This window comes from Danio rerio, chromosome 7, assembly GCF_052040795.2.
Source record: "Danio rerio strain M-AB ecotype USA chromosome 7, GRCz13ab, whole genome shotgun sequence".
In the NCBI taxonomy this organism is placed as follows: domain Eukaryota; kingdom Metazoa; phylum Chordata; class Actinopteri; order Cypriniformes; family Danionidae; genus Danio; species Danio rerio.
The window spans coordinates 55,472,502-55,497,352 of NC_141027.1; the positions used below are offsets into that span (position 1 = coordinate 55,472,502).

The 24,851-nt window shown below is 33.9% G+C and overlaps 1 protein-coding gene across 7 annotated transcripts in view; it reads right to left on the reverse strand.

Moving 5' to 3' along the window:
- Positions 1 to 13,623: 13,623 nt before the first annotated feature.
- rnf166 (ring finger protein 166) overlaps positions 13,624 to 24,851 on the reverse strand; it is a 74,062-nt gene continuing 62,834 nt past the window's right edge. The window contains exons 6-7 of one of the 7 annotated variants that reach the window (XR_015496297.1): positions 20,140 to 21,963; positions 13,624 to 17,799 (exon numbers count right to left, since the gene is read on the reverse strand). Coding sequence is in view for 1 of the 7 variants with exons in the window: in XM_087261979.1 (XP_087118105.1) it covers positions 21,898 to 21,963 (66 nt within the window). In the remaining 6 variants the exon portion in view is untranslated. Of the gene's footprint in view, positions 21,964 to 24,851 lie in introns of all 7 variants that reach the window. The other 6 variants (XR_015496302.1, XR_015496301.1, XR_015496300.1 and 3 more) reach the window with 6 other exon arrangements.

Consider the following 24,851-nt stretch of genomic DNA (forward strand, 5'->3'; position numbering starts at 1 on the left):
GTGACCTTCTTGTTGTGAGGCGATCGTGCTACCCACTGCGCCACCACGTCACCCAACCTATAGACTGTAATAGATAATAAAGCTATAGACTTTACTGCTGTATATTTTTACATCTCATTGATTGAACTGATGCGAATAACAAACAAAAATAAAAAGTTCTCAGAATTTTATTTTACGTTTTTGCCACATAAATATTAGAATCTGAACCAAATTCAGATTCAGTTTAGGCAACTTTATTTAACAGTTTCTTCTTCACAGTATTAGTATATATAATGTGTGCCTTCATGAGCACTGAACTGATATAGATACAGTTAAAGTCAGAATTATTAGCCCCCCTTTGATTTTTTTTTCTTTTTTAAATATTTTCCAAATTGTGTTAAAATTTTCAAAATATGTCTGATAATATTTTTCCTTCTGGAGAATGTCATATTTGTTTATTTTGGCAGGAATAAAAGCAGTTTTAATTTTTTAAAAATCTATTTTAAGGTTAACATTTTTTGCCCCTTTAAGCTTTTTTTTTTTTTTTTTTTTTTTGTGATAGTCCATAGAACAAACTATCGTTATACAATAACTTGCCTGATTACCATAATCTTCTCTCCATTGAATAGAAATTGGGGAAAAAAACACAGGGGGGCTAATTATTCGGACTTCAATTGTATATATAAGAAGTTAAATGCCAACAAGTCTTTAGATGCCTACAATTTTGTTCTGTGTGGTCATGTGCAAGAAATAGGAGTGACAGTATTTACAAAAGTGTACATGTACCTAAAGTGTCCTTATTGGTAGCTTAAAGCTACTACATTTTAGAATAAAGTAACACTCAATGACAGCTTTTATATCTTTATTTCTCCTTTTCTTCTTTTACTTACTTTAGTACAAAGAAGAAAAAAGTTAATACAGTAGGGATACAACAGGGTCTTGGCCCCTAAACAGTGCATTAGTTTCCACCCACCTTTTTTTTTTTTTTTTCTGGAGCAATTTGATTCCATTCATTTTTCACATGAGATTTTTAATAAAAACGTTTTTACTATTTTGATAAATATATTAGGCCAACCAACTAAGCATAATCCCAACATTTGAAGCCAGACTGTGTTTTATTATGCCTGTCTTTATAATGTTTGTATTAAAAGTTCATTTCCCAGTGGAATAAAATGAATAGAGTTTTAACTTTGAGAACTGTTAAGTTTTGCTTCTCCTAAAGACAAGCCAAAGACAAGGAAATAAGACGGAACTGTTCAAGGCCTGGGTAATCATCAACAAGCAAAACAATTGCATTCTGACAGCGAACTGCATCTGTAAGGCAGGGTATGTGAAATTACTTTTTTACATTTCATTCTAAGCATATAGTGTCCGCAGTTTAATTCACCATATTTAACTGTTTTTGCTGAAATCATTACTGCAGTCAAAAACAAGTAATGTGTATGATTCAGCATAGCGTGAACTTACCTGATATAACATGAGAACTGAGTCAAGCATTTTTAATTAGGTCCACACTCCATTCAGCTCTTATGATGGCTGTTAGCCAATGACGTCTGTGGTTGGCATTAAAAGCAGTTAGGTGTACGGTAAAATTTAAGTGTCTATTTTTGGACTTTCTATTTTGGCATCCTACGGCACAACACAACATGTTTGCTGTTTGTCTTTTGCAATCGGTATGCGCAGTTGAACCCATGTGACATCATGTGTGATGTAGGTTGGTAATTCCCTCACAGGTCAATCCCTTTACCATTAAACTGGCTTAGGAAAGTAAACAATGTTTGACAGCAACAGCGTTTCTCTGAGCAAGTTTAAGTCAGCTTCTGTGTCAACTCATTCACTTCTACTAAATATTAAAAATGTCACGTGTTTCTCTTTGATATTAGTATAGATTTTGTACACATTTCATACAGAAAGTATTGTCTTAAAGATGATCCCTTTAACCACTGTAAACATCCTTGAATGCAGATAATGAGTTGGAATATTATACTATATTTCTTAATGGTGAAAATTGCCACCATCTCTTAAAAGTCTTATATTTCAAATTATTTGTAATTGAAATTGTCAATACTCAGCGTAAAATCACGATTTCGGAAAATTACTAAAGTCTCCAGTTGTAGTCATTTCTATATATTTTTTGCAATTGTACTCTTTAGTACACAATATAAAACAATGTTCTGTGCATAAAATGTACAAAAAGACATTTACAATACTTTCATTATTATAACGTTGTGACAATGTAATTACAATATTGTTACATAGTAATTATAATGTAATGACAATGTATTTACATTCAAAAATAAAAGTTTGTAATTTTATATGTACTGTGTATATTTACGCATAACTACACAAATACTGTACATGAAATAAACAGAAACGTTTGTTTTTAAAGATTATCTTGGTTGATATAATGTAATTACAATGGTATGACATAGTAATTAGGTTTGTAAATACATGTGTATTGTGTATATTTACATATTCAACTATAAATAACCAAATAATGTAGAAAAGAAACATTTGCATTTATAAATATTATCTTGTAGGTAATTACAATGTAGTAAGTATCAGTATATATAGCGTGTGCCTTCATGAGCACTGCATATATGTATATATATACAAATATTACATGCATGTGTGCTGTATATATTTGGGTGTATAACTATAAATGCACACTGTACATGAAATATACTAACATGCTTGTAAAAAGACATAGTAATTACAGCCAAGATAAAAGTTGTATAATTGTATATAACTATGACACACAAATACTGTACATAAAATATACAAAAAGACATTTACAAAACTATCATAGATGTAATTACAATATTATAACAATGCAATTACAATATCACTACATCCAAAATAAAAGTTTGTAATTGCTTATGTTCTGTGTATATTTACATATAAAAATGTAATATATAAAACAAAAATAAAAAATGTACATATAAAAATACCATAACATTGTAATTACAACGTAAAGACATATTAATTACATCCAAGATAAAAGTTTGTAATTACATATTACATACATGTGTATTGTGCATATATACAACTATAAATACACACTGTACATGAAATATACAAACACGTTTGTAAATCATGGATGTAATTAAAATGTAATCACAATATAGCAACATAGTAATTACATCCAAGATAAAAGTTTGTAATCACATGTCTACTGTGTATATGTATATAACTAGCACAAATACTGTACATGAAATATACAAAAAGACACTCACAAAACTGTCAAAGATGTCATCACAAAAATTAAAACAATGTAATTACAATGTCATTACATAGTAATTATAATGTAAAGACAATGTAATCACATAAAAACTGTGCGAGGCAGTGGCGCAGTAGGTAGTGCTGTTGCCTCACAGCAAGAAGGTCGCTGGGTCGCTGGTTCGATCCTCGGCTCAGTTGCTTAGCTCCGGGTGCTCTGGTTTCTCCCACAGTCCAAAGACATGCGGTACAGGTAAATTGGGTAGGCTTAATTGTCCATAGTGTATGAGTGTGTGTGTGAATGAGTGTTTGTGGATGTTTCCCAGAGATGGGTTGCGGCTGGAAGGGCATCTGCTGCGTAAAATTGTGCTGGATAAGTTGGCAGTTCATTCCGCTGTGGCGACCCCAGATTAATAAAGGGACTAAGCCGACAAGAAAATGAATGAATGAATGAATTAATTAATGTGTACTGTGTATACTTATGTATATAACTAAAATTTACAAATACTGTACATGAATTAAACAAAAACACGTTTACATATATAAATATTATATTGAATTTAATTACAATGTATTGATATAGTAATTAAGTTTGTAAATACATGTGTATTGTGTATATTTACGTATACAACTATAAATAGCCAAGTACTGTACATGTAATATACAAAGAAAGATTTACATTTATAAATATTATTTTGGTGTAACTACAATGCAAATACAATGTTATGACACTGTAACTGCACACAAGGTAAAAGTTTGTAATTAGATATTAAATCTCATATGTAATTACAATGTAATAACAGTGTAATTACATTGTCGTTACATCCAAAATAAAAGTTTGTAATTACATAGATACTGTGTATAGTTACATATAAATACTGTACTTGAAACATAAAAAGAAACATGTTTATAAATATCATCATGGATGTAATTACAATGTAATAGCAAAGTAATGACATAGTAATTAAGTTTACATTGAGCGTCACAATAGGAACTTGATTTAGATCAGACAGCATTAAACAGAAAAAAAAGATCTCAAAAAAAGTCTGAAAAAGTAAAGGTTGAGTTAACAATGACAGAATCTCTTTATTTTTTTTGAATGTACTATCCTTTTAAGTTGGTTATTACACACAAATGCATTGTATTTTTAAAAATGTATTTACAATACACTAAAGATACGAGAGCTGTCACATTTTTTTTTTTTTTAAAGGAACACTTTTGTTCTTTTTAGGTACTAATATGTACCCTTGAGGTATTAATATGGACCCTTTAGGTACAAATGTATGTCTTTTGAAAAGGTACCACTGCAGTGGCAGCTCTTGAGTGAAGTTAAAGGTACTTGTTATAGTGTGGATATTTATTTTATTTTCTTTTGTGATTTTACAGTTGCACTTGCAGTATTGTGTGATGTCATGAGCACGTTACAGTACACCAACTCTTCTGGCATATACAGGAGGAAATCTTTTTTAATAGTTAGCTTACAACAGCTTAGCTTCATGTAGTGACACACTATAACATTTCCAGGAGTTAATTTTGCCCAGTGTTAAGGCAAAATGCATCTATATTTAGTCTGTCAACCAAATACCAGGCAGATATTTTTACAGGGGATCTCGGAGAAGCCTTACAGCCGCTGAGATTTACAGAATATTTTCCACACTGAGGTCTGGGTGTATATAAATATCAGGTTTCTAGTCAGTTGACACACAGTGTGAGACAGTAATGTGTTGCACTTGTTTGCATGGCTCTTCTGCTCTGGCTATAGTTGTGGAAAATCGCTTCCTCTGAACAGGTGCAGCATGGTAACATTTAAAGGCTTATTCCTGCCATTCTGCCATCTGGATGTTTTGTTGCGAATGTTGACCACTTTGTTTATACTGACTCACTTTATAACCTCTGAGGTCAAGTTGTGACATAATTTCTCTGGTGTTGACCATGCACACGATGCCTCATCTAGCCTAACACTAAATGCTGATAGCAATTTCAAATTGTACTTTGTAGCATTTTATTTCAACATAGGTTCAGTCTGAAAATGTAGCCCTATATACATTTCTGGAGGTCACAAATTATGTAACCAGAAGTATGTATGGCTGCAATTTGTCTTTAACATGAATGCTACGGGATAGTATGATGATGGCCGCTTACCTCCGTGTGGACGGCTTTCCTTGCTGACCATTTTGAAAACACTGTTGGTTGGGTTTAGAGAAGGAAGAGGTGAGTCAGTCGATCGGACAGTCAGTCAGTCAGTTAGTCAGTGACAGTGGCCTCTAGTGGATTTACACTAGAACAGCAGGCATGAATGGCACTCGCAAAAGAAATTGAGATCTCAAAAAGCATACACAGCGATCTCTGGGGGATTTGTGAAAACAAAGCAGCAAAAAAAAAAAAATATATATATATATATATAGCTCTTGGGATGTATTTGGCGCTCTCAAGAAATGTATATAGGGCTACATTTTCAGAATGAGCCTGGGCTATTTTATTTCATTAGTAATCATAGCTTACACCTCCTCGCTTATGAGCCATTGAGCTTTTCAGTGTCCTATAATATTTTAATTAATATGTTTTTTCTGTAAGCAGGTAAACAAGATGATTTTCACAAAAATTAGATTTTTTTTTGAAGCAAAAACTCTAGGCTACAAGATCCAGTTCTCAAAAGTCTTAACAAAATATTCTTTGTTTTTCATGGAGTGACTTCAGAATTGTAGTTTTCACTAACTACGCATACATATTTCTTACTCATAAACTCAATATTGTACATAAATGTTGCCAACGTATAATTGTAGCCCAGTTTGTGCTGTTAACGGTGGTATTAGACTTGAGCCACTTATATGTTTATAAGTGTCACAATCTCCAGCTTCCTAGCAGTTGCAGATTGCTGGAGAACTAAACATCTGTCATGGAACTAGACTTCAAATAATATTTTGCACTCCACACACACACACATACCAGTTCCAGTTGTCTCCCTGATTACACACACAACTAGAAACAAATCATAAGCCGCTTTTCCACTATCGTGCCGAACCATTCTAGGAACACTTCAGTACAGTTCAGGTTGTTTCTCCACTGAGCCTGGAACGGCGTGGCATGATTACAAACCGTTCTCAGCCTGGAATTCTTGACACGGTTAGACAACCGTGCTGAACTGTGCCAACAGATTTTGTGTTGACGTCGTGGCTCTGTTGCCAAGCTACCACAGCTGGCTCTGCGGAAGTGCGCTAGTCATCAGACATCCACAAGTGAACTAGCCTACACTACATTTATTATAAAAAAAATTATCCAGGTCTAAACCGTACAGTTTAAAAAGGGTTTTATACCCATAGCGCAGTCTCTAGCAGAGAAATGAATAAGTCATTACATTCTTACGAAGATATTTCATTAAAGTTATTGTTTTATTGACATGAATACAATTAACCATGTATGATATAATTACTAATCCGTCATCTAAAATCTTAAAATAATAAAATAGCCTATTGTTTTAATCACGGCTAAAGTTTGATTAATTTGATTGAAATCCTAGGCAATGAGATCTTTAATTCACCTGACTGAATGCGAGTTTGCATGCAGCGCTGCATTTGGTGGCACAAAAACTCGCGCTGATCAGGGAGAGAACTTTACCAACGACTATTTGCACTGCTGAAAGACTTTTTTTTTCCTGCTGCACATCGAATAAACGGATAAAGACACGCTAACATCATCGGTGTCTACAACAACATCATAATATCCATGGAACACAAACTTGCAGACTCTTTTTACAACGAGGAAATAATTGCACTTTTTAATTCAAAGCCCAGACGGCTTGTTAATTTAATACTGACGAGACAACCTAATGGAAGGTTATGTTGTAATGTCGACCATCCATAAGTCTACGGTAGAAAGTAAACTCTTTCTATAATTTTTATGAACTTTGAAAGCTTTACGTAGTGGCACTGTCTGTTCCTATATATGCACCAATAAACAAGTCAAATAAATGAATATATTAAATACATATGGATTCTTAAATGTCGGTATTGCTTTTACTAAAAAATAACAATACGTTTTGATAAATGTTTTATAAAAATAAAATGAGCAATTTTCATCATTTCAACTATAGGTCATGAAATAATTATGTCATACATAAGTTTGACATTTATGTTTCTGTGTTTTTTCTTTTTTTTATCTTTAATAGGCTATATACTAGGTAGCTATGCAAATATTTTCTAAAACGTCAAGCAAGAATTTGCCTACAGCTTGTTAGTTAATGATGAAAACAAAAAAATAATTAAAATAACAAAAGTAAAACTATAAAAATACAAAGATAAAAGAGCAGCATTTTGTTAAATATAATAGTCCTTTATATGCTTTATATCCTGCTAGCCTATATGTGTTGTTTTATATTCGTTTTTTATTTCACTTGCTGCATTTGTTATTTAATGTATTTGAATACTGAAACAAATAACCGCCATCACTCAAAGGGTTGTTTTACCATCAAAAAGTAGTATATTTTATATCATTATCAACTTTTAATATAAAACTGCTGCGTAATTTAATTGATTGTCAAAAATTTAATAAATGAAGTGCAATATTTTTTAATTAATGAAAGTGCCCGCTCACATTTGACAAGGCCTGTCCAAAAATAAATTTCAGCCACTTTAATACAAATGCACTATTTTTGTTACATAATGATTGTTTATTTTTCTGTTATGTACAGAGATTTTATATATATTATATTATATTATATTTTATTATATTATATTTCCCCTCCAATCATTTTCAATCCACACATTACATTTTGGTCATTTTCCCTCTAAATAAAATTTAGCCAGAGCCGCGCAACATACCTCTAAATAAATAAGGGTGCCGTAACATGTACCTGTATTTAGCACTCCTATATGATAGAGTGGCATGACAGTGCTTAGTCACACAGTTGCTTTTGTTTTTATTTAAATTCAATTGAGCCGTTTACAATTCGTTGATGAGGCAACTACAGATGCGTTTTGTGTAATGTTTCAAAAAGCTTTGTTGCAGCATGACATTGGAGAATGAAACCATATCAGTGCTGTCTGGCACGGTTTGGCATGGAATGGAATGATTCAACATAAAGAACGATTTAGCACGATAGTGGAAAAGTGGCTATAGACTGATTACATGCACTATATATTCACCTCTCACAAACACACACATGGCTGAGTCTTGTTCACTGTTTATTTGTAACACCACAAAGTTTTTCTTTGTCTAAGTCTTTCCATGCTTGATCCTTGCCTTGTTTTCTTGTGTATATCACTTGCCACCTGTTTTGACCTTTTCGGCTGTGACTTTGACTACGCATCTGGATTACCCCATGATACTGTTTGTACCCATTTGACTGTTGCCATCCTCTGTTAAAAAAGACTGCACATGGAGCTGTTGTCACCCTACTTCCTGGTTACAATAAGCATCTGAAAAAAAAAAAAAAAAACATAAATGGCAGTGCACATCAGAACTTCTCCAGTTCCCCAAAACACCCTCAGACCCCAGACGGTTAAACAAATTATATCACATTATTAAACTGTATCAATTCAGTGATTTCAAATATGGTCATTAAAGGGATAATTTACTCAAAAATGACAATTATGTCATAATTTACACACCCTTTTCTTGTTCCAAACGTTTATGAGTGTTTTTATTCTGATGAACACAAAAGAAAGAAACCTGTGAACAATAGCCACATTTCCACTTTCAGGCCAGTGTGAACCAGGGCTTTTATCAGGCCGGGCCGGGCCAATAGCCCAGGGGGTTGAGTAGTAATGCCAAAATCATGTCGCGTTTCTACTGTTGGGCTAGTAGCTTGCAGCGTGTCACACAAACCCCGCCCCTAACATCCCCCAAATCAAACATCACACAACCTGCCCACTTCAGCAGGACTCAGGCAGATAAAGCACACCATTGCATCATAACGAAACCATTAAAATAAAGACAACCGAAACAAACAAATGGCACGATACTGTACAGCATTACATTATATGTCTATACGCACAGGCTTGTGTATTTCCCTTCATTATATTTCTCCACTCACTGATGCTGTTGGCATCTAACGGCGGGACCCAGTGCAGTGAGCGCACAATCCATAATATAAAGCCACAGAAATTCTCCAGTAATAACTCGGTATGAAATGTATTTTATAACATCCTCGATAGACGTTGTCAAACATTTGGCCCAAATGCTCCGGGAAGACCTAAAACATAGACATTTTTCCATATATATGACACTTAATAGGTAATTCCCCTTTATTTAGGAAAATAATTTAAGGATTTTGCATGTTATTCGCTTATCTTAAGTAAAGTGTTGAGTTTCAGCACATGAGAGCAAGTAATAACATATAGCCTATATTTTGTTGCGCTTGGCAGCTATTCACAAATAAAGCTCTACATTTAAAATTCATTTTGAGGTCAATTTTACCTGGTCATAAAAAAACATAAACATTTGTTTGAGGATATAGAACACATTTTGTATTTGCAGTTTTCCCAGATGCATTTTTAAGAGGCGCTGCGGAGGACTGGATGACAGAAAAAAAGGTTGCCTAGCTTCTGCTTTCACTTACCCAAAATGCTCTGCAATCTTCTTGCTGTGAGAAGACATCGCTACCCACCCAACCACCAAAAAATGTTTCAGTAAATGTTAAAAGTACTGTTAATAGTGGTTACAATATATGAAAGCCATTTTGTTGCAGTACTATTTTAGTTAAAGAATTAAATTAATTTTCAGTTTTGGTTTGTCATACATTATTTTTTGGCCATTGATAGTCTCTTAATGTTGATGATTTTTTTATTTATTTTTTACTGTTTTTCATTTTACTTAATATTTTATTCATATTTAGGAAAATATTTAAGACACATGCTATAATATATTTGCTAGTTTAGGCTGTTCTTTGTTTTTTGGCTTAATGCTCAACCTCAAAAGATGCTGAATGATTTATTAACACAATAAGTTATGTAATCTGTAATAAGGCAGAGTGAGACTATTTGTAATGTTATGCAAGACAAAAAAAAATTACTTATTTATTCAAACTATAAATAAATCAGTTTAAAACTATGCGGAAGAGGCTGACATAATAAATGATAAATAACTCTGGATCTGCAAGACAAAAAAATCTACCTAAACAAGCCAAAAGTAAACTTTACAATCATTTTGAAATGAATGATTATTATCATTAATGTAAATTAGGCTGGGACACTGGATAATATACATAATTTAAAACACACAGTTAAACAACTGGAAATAATTAAGCCACTTGACAATTCTCAGTTTTCTGCAGATACTATTGAAAGTTGTGTGAGATTTACATTTTACTCTAAACTACTGATAATTCCTTTCCAAATGTACAATTTAAATGTCATTTACAGCATAAAATGACATGTTAAGATAAATAAATAAATATAAGTAAAAAAAATCAACATATTAACACTAATGCACAAAAAAAATTATTCATTGGATTTTGCTTAATATTTTAAGGTAAGTGGTTGCAATCAATTTATATGGTCTGAAAAGAAAAGTTTTTAATTCATTTTTTTAACAAAAGTTAATTTGTTTAAATTCAGCCCATCTAAATTGTTTGCAAACACTTTCTTTAACCCTCTATGGCATTTTTGTTTTAGGAGGAAAAAAATATTTCCCTCTAATTTTTGGGTGCTTGGGGCTCACTTATAATAAATCAATCATAAAATGTGATTCCCCATAGTCCCCCCACCGGATTTAAGTTTGTTGATTCAGAGATAAAAGATATTAGGGTACTAAAACACCAAGGTTTTCTGTATATAGACCCTTTCACATTTCTGGGTTACTCAGTAGCGGAAGTCGTCATAATTGTAAAAACTTAGGAGAGGGAGAGGGAGAGTACAACAAATAATATTTTTTAAAAATTTATTTGCCCAACTAATAAACTAAAAAGTCAACGATGATGTTATAAAGAAGTTCAGAAAAAGGCAAAAAATTGTGTTAGTCTGGTGACGGCAGCCAGAGGTGAGAATAACGTCAAATTTACTTTCCTGTCCCATTAGAATAGCCTCAGAATTTTTTTTTTTTTTTTTTTTGTAATTTAAAGCAAATATGATATAATACATACATAAATGTTCATATGTTTGAAAAAAAAAAAAGTAAATATTAAACACTTTCAAGGATTTTAGATGCTGATGACCATTTAATGCATCTTAAAAGGTTTGTGAAAAGGGTCCATTATGTGAAATGAGGAACAAACAAGCCATAAATACATTAGAAAAAGTTTTAATTTAACAAAAAGAGTAACAAGTAATGCTTCATTAAAAACTACCCATAAATGAGTATTGTGTGTCCCTGTGGGATATCAATTGAATGTACTTATCTACCAATGTTTATTATTCACATGACACATGTTTAATATAAAGATACTTAATGTAAAATCTATTTTGCATTCTGCTAACAGTGTGCTCAAGCAGACTATGGAAATGACACTTTTGCCCCCCGAAGAAAGGTCAAATCCACACCCACCTCAAATTTCATTGCTCACCAACTTATTATTCTACATTTTTTTAATATATTTTTCTTTTCAAATTTAAAAGAGGGCAAAAAACACCATGCTGTAGAGGGTTAAAAAGTGAACTAATTGTCATTTTCAAATAAATTAACAAATAAATAAAAATTAAACAAATTATATTTTAGTTTGAAATTTGGAAGAAACTTTCCCAGACCTTTGTAGAATAAAACAGATTTTACCAATGTAAACATTAAATAAATACAGTGACACTGATCATTTTAAAGTGCTCGCTTATCATTAATAAAACATTATTAAGTTAAGTGTTTTGAGGGATATTTAAGGCCCAATCCTGATTCTTTTATACCCCTACCCCTTCCTCTTGGCCCTTAAAACAGAGTGTAAAGGGGAAGGACTTCATTACCCCTAAGAATTGGGGCAGCACTACAACACCTGCACACGTCATCGCGATCTCTTGCTTTATATGAGATCAGACGATGGTGACTACTGTAGTTATTCCAGTTTAGTTATTTTTTGGATTTTTTCTTCAGGAAATCACTGAAGGCATATATTATGTTATCATAACGATATAATGTGGCAATAAGATCATAACTGTAATGTGTGTTTACACAGTGGCCATATTCATCTATGTAAACACACTAAAAACAGCATTAACATTATACCTGATACTGTAAAAAGCTCATTCCCAGCCACAAAACTTTTCTGACAAGACTTTCCTGCTATACAGGAGTTATGATTATAGATTATAGACAGCGATTTTTTTGTGGCTTTTATTTTAGTTTTTTTTTTTTTTTTTTGCTTGTTTTTTTTAAATATTCGTAATAATGACAAAAATACTAATTTGGGTATCTCCTGACTTCTGGGTGCAGCTATACAGCCGTTGTGGCAGGTCTATTCTCAGAAATTTTCTTAGCCCTAGGTTTCTGGTGTGGTCCTGAAAAATCTTTGTTTGAAGGGCTATCTACCTCTTCCTCTTAGCCCGATGCCTTCAAGCTAAAGAAAATTGGGACACTCCTACTCCTTCAGGGGAACACGCAAAAGAAGGGGTAGGGGTAAGGGCTAAGGGGTAGAATTGGGATTTGTATTTAGTGTATTTAGTGACCAACATAGCTTTTACAATTGGTGTAGGTCAATGGGCCTAATTCTATTTTACTTTAAACAAGGTCTATCTATGGTCTAGATCTGCCGGTTTTAGGTTGTTGAAGGATTTTTTTCTCAAATAGACAGATAGGCTCAATTATGTATTCACAATGGTATGACATAAAGGAGTGGTCAAATTTATATTTATATGATCTATTATTTGTTAATTATATTTATTTAATATAATATATAAGTTATTCATATTATTTTTCTACAAACAGGTGAGAGAAAACTATTTCTCACGACAAAAGGGTTGACATCTTGTTTTGATGTCTTTTAGGGGGGTTGAACCAGAACCTGGTTATTATCTATTCAGGATGATTTTTTAAAACAAGACTCCCAAATTTTATTTATTAACATTAGGGCCAAACAATATATCGTTAAAGCATCAATATTGCAATATGTGTATCTGCAACACTGCAGGATTAGATTTATTAAAGACTAAAACATAAAGTTATTTTTTTTTTTTTATTGATGCGATTATTATGATATTTTACATTTGATCGTTCAATTTCTGTACCTGAATACTGTTAGACTCCCCAGAAAACCTAAAGCACTTTTTATTCATTTATTTTTGCTTGTAGTTTATTATAGTCAATGCAGATGCACTGCATAGAAAAAGACTTGATCATCCCATGTGATATAAATGAATAAAATCTTTTCAAATAAAGCTATTGAAATCATCTCATCTGGTGAAATTATATTCATATGGCAATATATATTGTGAAAAAACAAATATTGCAGCCCTAATTTACATATTAATTGTGTAAAAAGGTTTTCGCCAAAGGAAGAAACCAATAAAGATGGGTGCATCTGAGTTTTTATTAAGGGGGAAACTGCTACAAATACACTGTGTAAGTATCTTATTAAACCTCAGTCAGTATTACAGCTTCAAAAATGCACACCATCATTAACATCAGCATTATTACTGTTATCTCATTATTATTCAAAGTTGTGAATGCTTACATCACACTTAGGAAACACACAAACGCAGGTCCTACAGTGGCGCCCTCTGTCTGCAGCTTTCAGGACAGTTTTTTTCCTGCTGCAGAGCGGATTTGTGAATCCAAAAGTCCATAACGAGTCCAGTGAGATTCTCACTCAAGCGTCCAATGCTTATGGTCTCAAAGGATTCCACTGAGTCTTTTCTCCTTTACACGGAGAGCAGTCCATCACGCATGATGTTCTGGTGGATGGCCATCAACCAACACAGCAAATGCAGGAGTATGTTCTGTATGTTTAATCTGTGACGGTATGCATTTATGTTACAATACAAAAAGAGTGAAAAATATACACTTTAAGGTCATTCTCAAAGGTATCAGAACTGGAGAGCTGTGTTGTACAATATCAAAAGTTTCACTTAAAAAAAAAAAGAGAGAGAGAGAGAGAGAGAAATATACTATGCTACAGCTGTGCACATGAATTTTGTTGAGCAATATATTTAGACACTTAAAAAAAAAACATCAAGTAAAAACACCGGGATAAACCAGGAAACTCTTGTCTTTTTTCTACCGTCTAGTCCTCAATTTCATGTTATTTTTTCAGAGCAAGCCCATTAAATACTGACACCATGTAAATCCCCAAGGGAAGCCAATGAAAAACACTTTGCCACCAAAATACAGTAACACATGTTAAGTAAGCAGTTCTCGTTTGGCAGCTACTGACAAATTCTCACTGCTTTGTGTTCAGTAAGGTTTATTTTTGCAAATGACCAATTACTGAAATTACTAATATCTGAACTCGACCTACCATTTGTTTTTTCTTTTCACACAACAATGACATGACAAATTCACCCGCCTCTTGTGGCAGTTACACTAAATAACTGGAACAAAATTCCTACTCAATCATCAAAAGACATTTGAGTTAAAGTGCAATGATTTAACATGCTTCTTAGCAGAAAAGGTGATCACACCTTAATCCAAATTTCAACATACGCCACAGAAAAAGTGGCAGTGTTGCCATTTTATGTACAATCTAACAAAAAGAAAAGATAAATGATCACTTATACTATAAATGTATAAGCCTCTTTATGGGCCTCTTAATAAATAGCAACAAGGACATTCCAACATTACCCAGAAGGCCGTAGACAATTATAAACGGCCTATGTTCAGTACAAATGCACATCAAAAGACATGTAACACTGTGTCCTAATGAGATGCGATCTTATTTGTCTCTCCGTTGAGCTTAAGTCTGTGTGAAATAAAAATTTATAATGTTTATTTTGCTAGCGCACATTGTTACACTTAAGATGAAAAAACAATCTGTACAAGTTAGAAAAGAAAAGTTTGTTTTGGTATACTTCAATCAAAATCTGACCGTTTGCTTCTGTGTTTTGAAGTGGCGGTCCTTTTTTGTTGATGTCAGTTTGACAAGCTCAATCTCTCAAGAAAACATAACTATTTTTAGTATAGTGAGAAAAGTGGCTACTTCATACAAGTTCATATATTTCAATCTTGTAAACATAACAAACCCCACCCTTAAACCTACCTCTAAAGCTGTGTTCACACTGGCACATGCAAATAAATTGCAGTAGTTGCGCATAAATAGACACATGAACATTGAGTTTACATCAAATTTGCTTCATTTGCGTATCAAATTCACTCCACAATAGATGTGGATTCACATCATAGCTAGGGCTTTTGTTTGCCTGGTGACTCTGGATTCGTTGCTAAATGGCTAACATTGATTTTACTGAGAATACCTGTGTTTATGTGCATTAGAAAGGCTAAAAAACAGCACAGATTTGATCTGAGTGGTGTCTGAGTGCACTATATTTAGAGGTGCGCCCAGTTTGATCAACCGTTGTCTGGTGTTGGCAAAAGGATTTCCCCTCGGGACACCAACAACAGGCGCTATGTCATAATCACACCCCTACAAGAGCAAGCTCACGATTGGTTAATGCGGCCTGAATGTCTGCTGAAGTTTAGTTTAGACCGATTTGCACAATACGCACGCAAAACGATCAACTTGCGCCATTTCATTCGCGCCAATCATGTCAGCCATTCCACCTTGAGCCGCAGAATGTCTATTCATGTCTTCGCAGTGAAATAATATGTAAATCACTTGCACGTCATCAATAAATCATCCGCGTTTCGTGTGAACGCAGCATTAACCCATGTTTAGTCATACAAAAATGTACGGTTTTAAAAAAGAGGTGTGGCACCCAAACCCGCCCCTAAACCCAATCGTCATTGGACGATAAGCAAATTGTACTACATTGTATGAATGACATCCTACGAATTAATTCGGATTGCCCACTAAATTAAAAAGTTACAAACTGGTGTGAGATTGTGTTGGCAAAACGTACTAAAACGTATGAATTAGATTATACAAATTAAAGCTAAGTTATGGATGGCTGTGTAGATGCAAATTAAATTGTATGAATTATACGAATTAGCCACCTTTCTGACAATATGTATAATAGCTGCATTTCCTTTTGAGATTGGTCGAAATACAATCACAATGTTCCAAGCTATGTTATTCCCAGATAACAACCACTAAATCTAAAAAAAACTGGTTCATCCGGTTACTACGAATAATCTTGGCTGTGGGTATATTCAAGCACACATCTGTCATGCCAATGTTCTTGACTGAATAATAAGAAGGTTAGTGTAAGCTGAATTCAGCCGTTTTATCTCACTGCAAGTTTTATGTTTAATTAAACAGGCAGTATAACATTACGGATTACTCTAATTAATGTTTTGTCTAATGTTTTGGGGGTAAGTAGCCATGTAATAAACAGGATAACAAACATCCAGCTGGTGTTTAGCAAAATAAAGACCTTCAGACTTATAAAACAGCTGCAGAGCTGGTTGAGCTTTATTCTGTGTGAAGAACCAGCAAGATGTACGTTATTCCATAAATATTTTTTAACACCATGAAAATGGCCAGTATCTGACTATGCACCAAAATCCAATAGAATCCAGTCTGTTAATATTTGCACAGATGACATACATTTCATGATGCCTTTAGGACACAGTGTTAGTCTTAAAGAAATCAGTACAAAATCATCTATGGCTTTTAAGAAAACCATACAGGAATGATCACTCTAAGTGATTACACATTACACTTTCTAAATGATTAGAAACTGACAGCAAGATATTTATGGATTTACACAAGTTCATAAATGTTCCTTTCTTTCAAGTCATTTTGAGTCACTTTCATGCTGCAGACCAACGCAGAACTCAAACCCATTTCATTCCGGGCCAATACATTTCAGATTGGACAATGATTGTGACACGCTTTACCTTGCTAAAATAAGAATAATTCACACAATGGAGAAAATCACAATGGCTCTATTGCGACAGATTGAACAAACACTCAATTTCAACACAGAAATGACTCACAAAAAAACAAAACAAACAAACATCTTTTTTCTAAAATAAAAAAAGTTGGTAACCTCAAAAACAAATGCTCCCAACCAGCCCTAATGGTCTTTCATTCTTTAGCCATGTTTAGCTCCAAAGATATCAAAACCACTATATCTGACAGAGATATCAAAGCTATACAAACAGTGATTTGATGCATCAGCATCAAACAAATCTGCCAAACCAAGCACAGTAACTCTTAGAGCTCGTCTTTCACTTTAAAAAAAAGCTGGGTTGTTTCAACCCCAATTTCAAAATACGGACAACACCCCATATTGAAGTTAAATTAAATTAGATTTCAATAATATATTTTAAACCTAATATCTTTTCAAAGTTTGGGTTGAGACAACAAAGCATTGTTTTAGTGTGTTGTAGGCTGGTAACACTATACGCAAGTACGTAAATGCAAACAAAACATCTATGAAAGCACAATTTTACACATTATTTTTTTTTGAAGTGTCAATGCTAGCTAATACATGCTGATGTGCATTTGTAACAACTCAAAAAGAGGGGATTCGGGGGCTTTTCTTTGTCCAATCAGCTGCTGAAGTAATAGTGGAGCAACAGTTTGATGAGAATCTTGATGCGTTGTTATAGCAGTGTTTCCCAACCCTGTTCCTGAAGGCACACCAACAGTACACATTTTCAATATATTCAAGCACACCTGAATCAACTAATCAGAACATTAGAAGAGACTCCAAAACCTGAACTGAATGGGTCAGATAAGGGAGACATGCAAAACATGTACTGTTGGTGTGCTTTCAGGAACAGGGTTGGGAAACACTGATCTATAGTACACTCTAAACAATCCTGGGTTGTTGTAAAGTAACATTGGATCACATATGGACAAACCCAACATTGGGTTTTATGTTGTTAATTGCTTGTGTCATTTTTTCAGTTAAATTTAAATGAAACTTTTAAACCCAATGGTTGGGTTTGTCAATATAGCACATACTACATGCTGTTTTGTCGCATTTTACACATTTATGTACTTCCGCAGAGTATATTTCAGTCTCAACAGTGAGCTTCTGGTATACTTTACAGCTTGTGGCAGAGAAGAACGCTATAGGAACACAATTTTTTAGGTACAGCATGTAGGAACTTTAGATTCCTATACCGAAAACTTAATCCTATCAAACCAATACTCATCTAAACATCAGCACTCCTTAACACTGTACACAGGCTTGAATTCAACACTTACAAAGTAGAGAAACTCTTTAATAGCAGTAGTAAAAGGCAACAAACCTAATTTGCACTCTGACTTTGAACACGTTGTGGCCAAAGTTTACAAAAGCACACTCTTCCACATCCTGGAACTTTCTTAATACTTTCTCTTAATCATTTGGTGCCTTCATATTATGTTGGAATGTTCAGATTAGTAAATGCGTGGGCAACTAGTTGGTATTGCTCACAATAATCTAATTGTGAATACAGTATTCATTTACATCCTAATTTTGAATTACATTAATACAATTTGGCTTGCTAGCCCTTTCCAATCAACCAATCATTGACCATTTAGTGGTCATTATATGAAACAATACTATGTTTAACAATATTCTCTGTGGCAGCACAGCAATGATAAAATCCATGCTTATTTTACAGATAAAATAAATATCTTCTCTTTAATTCCAGAGGACCAAAGACCGTTCCCTAACATTTCCTTTTTATTCCATTGAATTATCGGTGTATCATAATTCCAAATAGCATTAAAGTTCATAAAGTTCACTCAAAAATGAAAATAACCTCATTGTTTACTCTCCCTCATGTGGTTTAAATGAGTTCATTTCTTCGTATGAACACAAAAGAAAAGATATTTTGAAGAATGCTGGTTGCTGGAAACCATAAGCCCTTTTCAAACATTCCCACTTTTCTGGGTAAATTACCATAAATTTTCCGAAAAGAGATCATGTGTGAACAGGCCCTTTTAGAAAATACCAGAAATGCATTCCAGCAATATTCTGGAAAAATAAGTTGTAACATTAAAAGTAATTTGCTGGAATGCTGCTCTGTGTGAACGTAGAATAAAATATGCCAGAAATAGTGTGTTTACATTTAAAATCACACTGACGAGAGAGGTCTACTTCAGCCAACACTTAGGCGCATACACATTCGTGCCGTTTATGAAAATAAACACTTTTGCATTTGAATGCATTTCCAGACACATTTAGCTGCTAGTTGTTAGTCAGATAACTAGGGATGCACCGATATGGATTTTTTTGGCCGATATCGATAACCGATAACTCCTAAGATTTGGCAAACACAATGCATAATGTAAAGACAGAATGTGGCGAACAGTTAAGAACCCCTATGCTGGATTCAGTGACTGGCACATGTCTCCCCTGCTGCTGTGAAGACTCTGACGACTCACTAGTCACTATGTGTGTGCGTGGTGATAGCCATTATAATCCTTATAAATATGCTGATCAAACTGAATACAATCTCACATCAATAACACATGGCAAGCAAGTGCTAGACAGGCAGTTCTGTACAATTAACTAACTTGTCGGTTTAAAGATATCGGCCTAATTTTAATATCGGATCGATAACAATAACATTGAAAACAGCATTTGTCGGTCGATAACGATATGGCCGCCGATATATCATGCATCCCTACAGATCATGTTTTTATGTTCATTATTAATGCCAACTGTGGAAAAGAAATATCTATAAAATGCTTGCGAGTTTACATGAAAGCCCTGTGTTTAGCTGCGTGGCTCTCGTGCATGTGAAGGAGGGCTCCAATGAGTATATTTCGACATGCGAAAGTGTTCCTCCATATGTTTACATCAAAGTTGTTCACAAAACTTATCCATCAACAGAATTTGTAAGGTTGTCAAATGAGTAAATGTTTAGCTGTGGTTCTCGCTTCTGTCGTTAGATGACTCTGGGACAAAAGCAGCGACATGAATGCTAAAGCTTTAGATAAAAGTGAACTATAAACAAAAGCCTGACCCCAATTATGTTTAAATATACAAGCGCAGCCTTTTAGAGGCTGTTTCTGGTTAATTGTGTCAGAATTTACTGGTATTTTGCAATGGATGTGTGAATGGTCTTTTCTGGAGAAATCCCAGAATGTTCTTGTCTGTGTTAACAGTGCTTTTTAAATTTATTGGTAAAGTCGCTCCGGAAATTTTCATATATTTATAGGTATCACTATGTATAAGGGGCTATCGACTTCCAAGTCCAGGAAGCAGCATTTTTCAAAATATATCAAGATATAAAATTATATCTTCTGAATAGAAGAAAGCATGGCACTCGTGTACGTGAATGAGGGCTCTGGTGAGCACATATAAATATGCGAAAGTGTTCCTCCATATGTTTACATCGAAGTTATTCACAGTATTTATTCATCCACAGAATTTATAATGTAGTCAAATGTGAAAATATTTAGCTGTGGTTGCAATTCTGCCTTTGGACATCTCGCGACAAAAGCAGCTACATGAATGCTAAAGCTTTAAACAAAAGTGAAACCATCAACAAAAGCCTGAACTCTATTATATTTACAAATACAAGCGCAGCTGTTTAGAGGCCATTTATAGTTAATAATATCAGATTTTACCAGTTTTTTGGGTTGGATGCGTGAACAGTCTTTTCTGAAAAAATGTGTGAACCATGCTTTTTTTGATTTACCGTTAAAGTCGTTACAGAAATTTTCTGGATATTTTTTCTGGATATCATCACTTTATGAAAGGGGTTATCTTCCAAGTCAATTGAGTCCAGCAAGCAGTATTTTTTAAAATATTTTTACCTTTTGAACAGAAGAAAGATACTCAGAGGTTTTGAACAAGTCAAGGTTGAATAAATGACAGAATTTTCTTTTTTGGCTGAACTATACTTTAAAACAAGAAGTCTCACCAGACTTGTCAGCACTAGTGAGCGATACTGATAAACACTACAAATGGACACATTAAAAGAAGATTAAATGTTTCAGCACACCACTAGAAGCTTGCTGTCATATATTATTAGTGCACCATTTAAAACTGATGTGTTTTTTTTCTTCCAAAAATATAAATTTGAATCGTATCTTATGCTCCTTAGAAAATATTACTGTAGCAAGTTAAATGCAGAGTCCCATCAGTCAATATTCTGTTATTGAGCTATAAAAGAACAACGACACTAGAATTCAGCTGTGTAGAAAACGGTGACGAGTGCAAGTATTCACATCAACTCTTGCTTTTAAAAAAAAGGTCAGATGATACTCAGCATTCCATAAAGGATGAAAAATGAGTGATAACCAAGCTTATTCTCTCTTTTCTGTACTGGTATTGCCTAAATATGAGAGTTCACTTTTCGCAACAAAGTTCAGGTTTTTTTAACGCTTCTGATAACATGACACTGTCGAGCGTGGATCTCTCTGTACCATATCTCCAGGGTCTGTGGCACAGAAAACAACAGCAAGAACCAGCAATGGTGACACTGATCTAATTCCTCGTCTGACCTTTTTGCATACATCATTGTATTGTTGGCTGATGTTCAGATGGTTCCCTTCAAATACAGGAAGCGACAAGCCTTCTCAAATCTTCACGACTGGCAAACAAGCTAGAGAGCTACAGTAATTTATGATCTGGCTAGGGTGTAGCTTGGAAATGTAGAGCAGAGAAGAGGTAGAGTGAGAGGAGTGAAACAGAGGAACGATCGATAGTTTTTAGCCTAAAATGAGACTGGTGAGAAGATCTTTGACATGGTGGAACAGGATATGATGCGAGTCTCTCAGTTCTCGGACAGTGAGAGGGTCAGTGCTGCCTGCAGTGCTGCCTCCTCATCAATACTGTAGTCCTGCACAGACACACAGAGAAATGGGGGTGTTTAATGGACATTTAATGGGTGTTTTCATCTGCAAATGGAAAACAGTTTATGCATCTCGGCTGTTCATTTACATAGTGTTTTGGGGACTGAAAATGTTTGAAATTGCACATTTGTGCACCAAAAACTGTAAAAACTACTTTGTTCACCTGTGTCTCCTATGTTGAATCAGACTACAATGGTTGTGTGTTACAGTGCTAACTCTTAGGGTGTAATCACCAAGGTTATAACAGTTTTAGATTTTTCATAAGTTTTAGTTTTTTTTTTTTTTACATTTTTTTTTTAAACTTTTTTTTTTGTCTTTGACTTTTTAAAATTCAGTTAGTTTTTACACAAGTGTAATCCGTTTCCACTGACTGGTACAGTACGGTACAGTACAGGTCACCTTTATTAGGCTTGCGTTTCCACTACCAAGGGTACCTTTTTGGTGTGCGGGGTGTATAACAGAAAGTATCTCGCTAGAATAAATGTCTATAGTAAAGCTGTACAGGTTGTTCACATATCATATGAGAAGCACTTCTCAAAACAAAGATGCTTTACACAAATAAATACTTGTGTATAAATGTTTATTACTAACTTTTCTATGAACATAATTTGATTATAACTGCCAATCAATGACAGTCCAAAATACTGTAAGGTCTACAGTTGTATAAAATAAATATATGCAACATATATGAACACAAAAAGACCCTAACAGTCACAAAATATGTCCCCAACTACAGAAATACTACACACCGCATACATTTAGACCTTATTTAGGTTCAAAAACAAAACGCAAAATAGCCGACAGTCAGTGCAAACCTCTCAGCAGTATCTTTAATCTTCACCAACACATGTAACCTCTGTTAGAGAGTAATTCTGTTGTTCCGAGGTCATAATAGCTAAAAGACCATAATAAACATGGCAATTTGTTCGTGATTCAGGTTGCTGAAACAATTTGCTCAATTTGTTTTGTCGGGCTTCACCTTTGTTCACGCTACACTCTCGCATTTGTCCTTTTCTGAGAAGATCAGATGACAAAGACACTTCAATAATCAAGTACATTTTATTACCATCAGCTCAAGAAGTTCATTATATCAAATATAGACGTGATCGCAAGTTCCCTGAGGAAAGCAAAAGCCGCTCGCACTTTTAGATGAACAGGATACGGCAGATTTAGTTATTTTTGGCGTTGTGTCTGTACATCAAGACAACAACCAGATTTGTTTGAGCTCGGGTCATCCATAGCTCGTTATTATATGCATATAGTATTACAGTGTAATGTCTCGGCTGTGTATTTAAAACATGGCAGTTCCTTTATTTCATTCTGACTAGCTCCACATGAGCTCGTGACGTACAGTATCTCTGTAACCAATCAGCATTCAGCTGCGCATGTAGCTCCACCTTTTAGTACCCTTTCTCGTGGTTTGGTATGCCTTTTGACAGTGGAAACGGCCATAAAAGCTTACCGAAGCATGCTGTACCATACTGCTCAGTGAAAATGGGCCATAACTATATAATTTAAACTAATTATAATATTTAAATACAACTAATAATTCGTTTTTAGAGGTAGATTTACTAGTTTTTATTAGTTTCTATATTTTAAAATTGCTTAGTTTTAGTTTATTTTTTTTTATTAGTTTCAGTATTAGTTTTTTTTTGTAAATAAGGATATTTGTTGGGTGCAAGATTGAAAATCATCAGAATAAATATTGTATAATACATACTTCTATGTAATTTTTTGAAACATGTATTCTGAGAATGCATGAACAATGCATGAACACTATCTACCCATCCTCAAAGTCAAATACAAATTCAAATTCAACAGCAATAAAACATCACCATGATCATGAGTTTTGCAATGCAACTGAAGTCTAAATCACTTATTTAAATTTCATTACATTTTTCTGTTAGGAAATAAACTTACATTTTTTCCACTAGATTCTTTCATATAAGCCATCGATTTACCCACGCTGCAGTTGGTTAAGTTTGCTTCAGTCACAGCAGGCTGTCATGTACTGCTTAATCACGCATGTGGAGTAATATAAATTCACCGGTTCTCAAATCTGATCTCAGTGTACAGTTCTAATAACTGAATAACTCAGTAAACTAGTTTATTTTGAGTCAGAGGGGGGGTATCAGGTATATTAAAAAGTAAGTAGCTTGTGGATAAGTGCTTACTGAAGATGCGAATCATTTTAAATGATTTAGTTCAACTAGTTCACTTAGAAAATCCGGTTAAAAAGGATTGCGGTCACGTTCACTAATACAATAATAAAACCAATTATTGAGCACAAATGTGTTAAAATTAGTACTTTTAAGTCTCTACTCGGGTTATATTTACAGTTCATGCGGAAAGTATTCATAGCGCTTCACTTCTTCCACATTTTATTACTGATACACCCTTATTTCAAAATAGATTAAATTAATTTATTTTCTCAAAATTCTACACACAATACCCCATAATTACAATGTGAAAAAAAGTTTTTGAAATTGTTGAAAATTTATATATATATATATATATATATATATATATATATATATATATATATATATATATATATATATATATATATAATAAATAAATAAATAAAAAAATCACATGTACATCAGTATTCACAGCCTTAAAAAGGCTCTAAATTGAGCTCAGGTACATTCTGTTTCCACTGATCATTCTTGAGATGTTTCAGCAGCTTAAATGGAGTTCACTTGTGATAAATTTAGTTGATTAGACATTATTTAAAAAAAGCATACACCTGATTATAAGAGGTCCCAGGGTTGACAGTGCATTTCAAAGCACAAACCAAGAATGAAGGTTATGGGGAAAGTTACTGCAAATTTCAATGAGCACAGTGGCCTCCATCATCCGTAAGTGGAATATG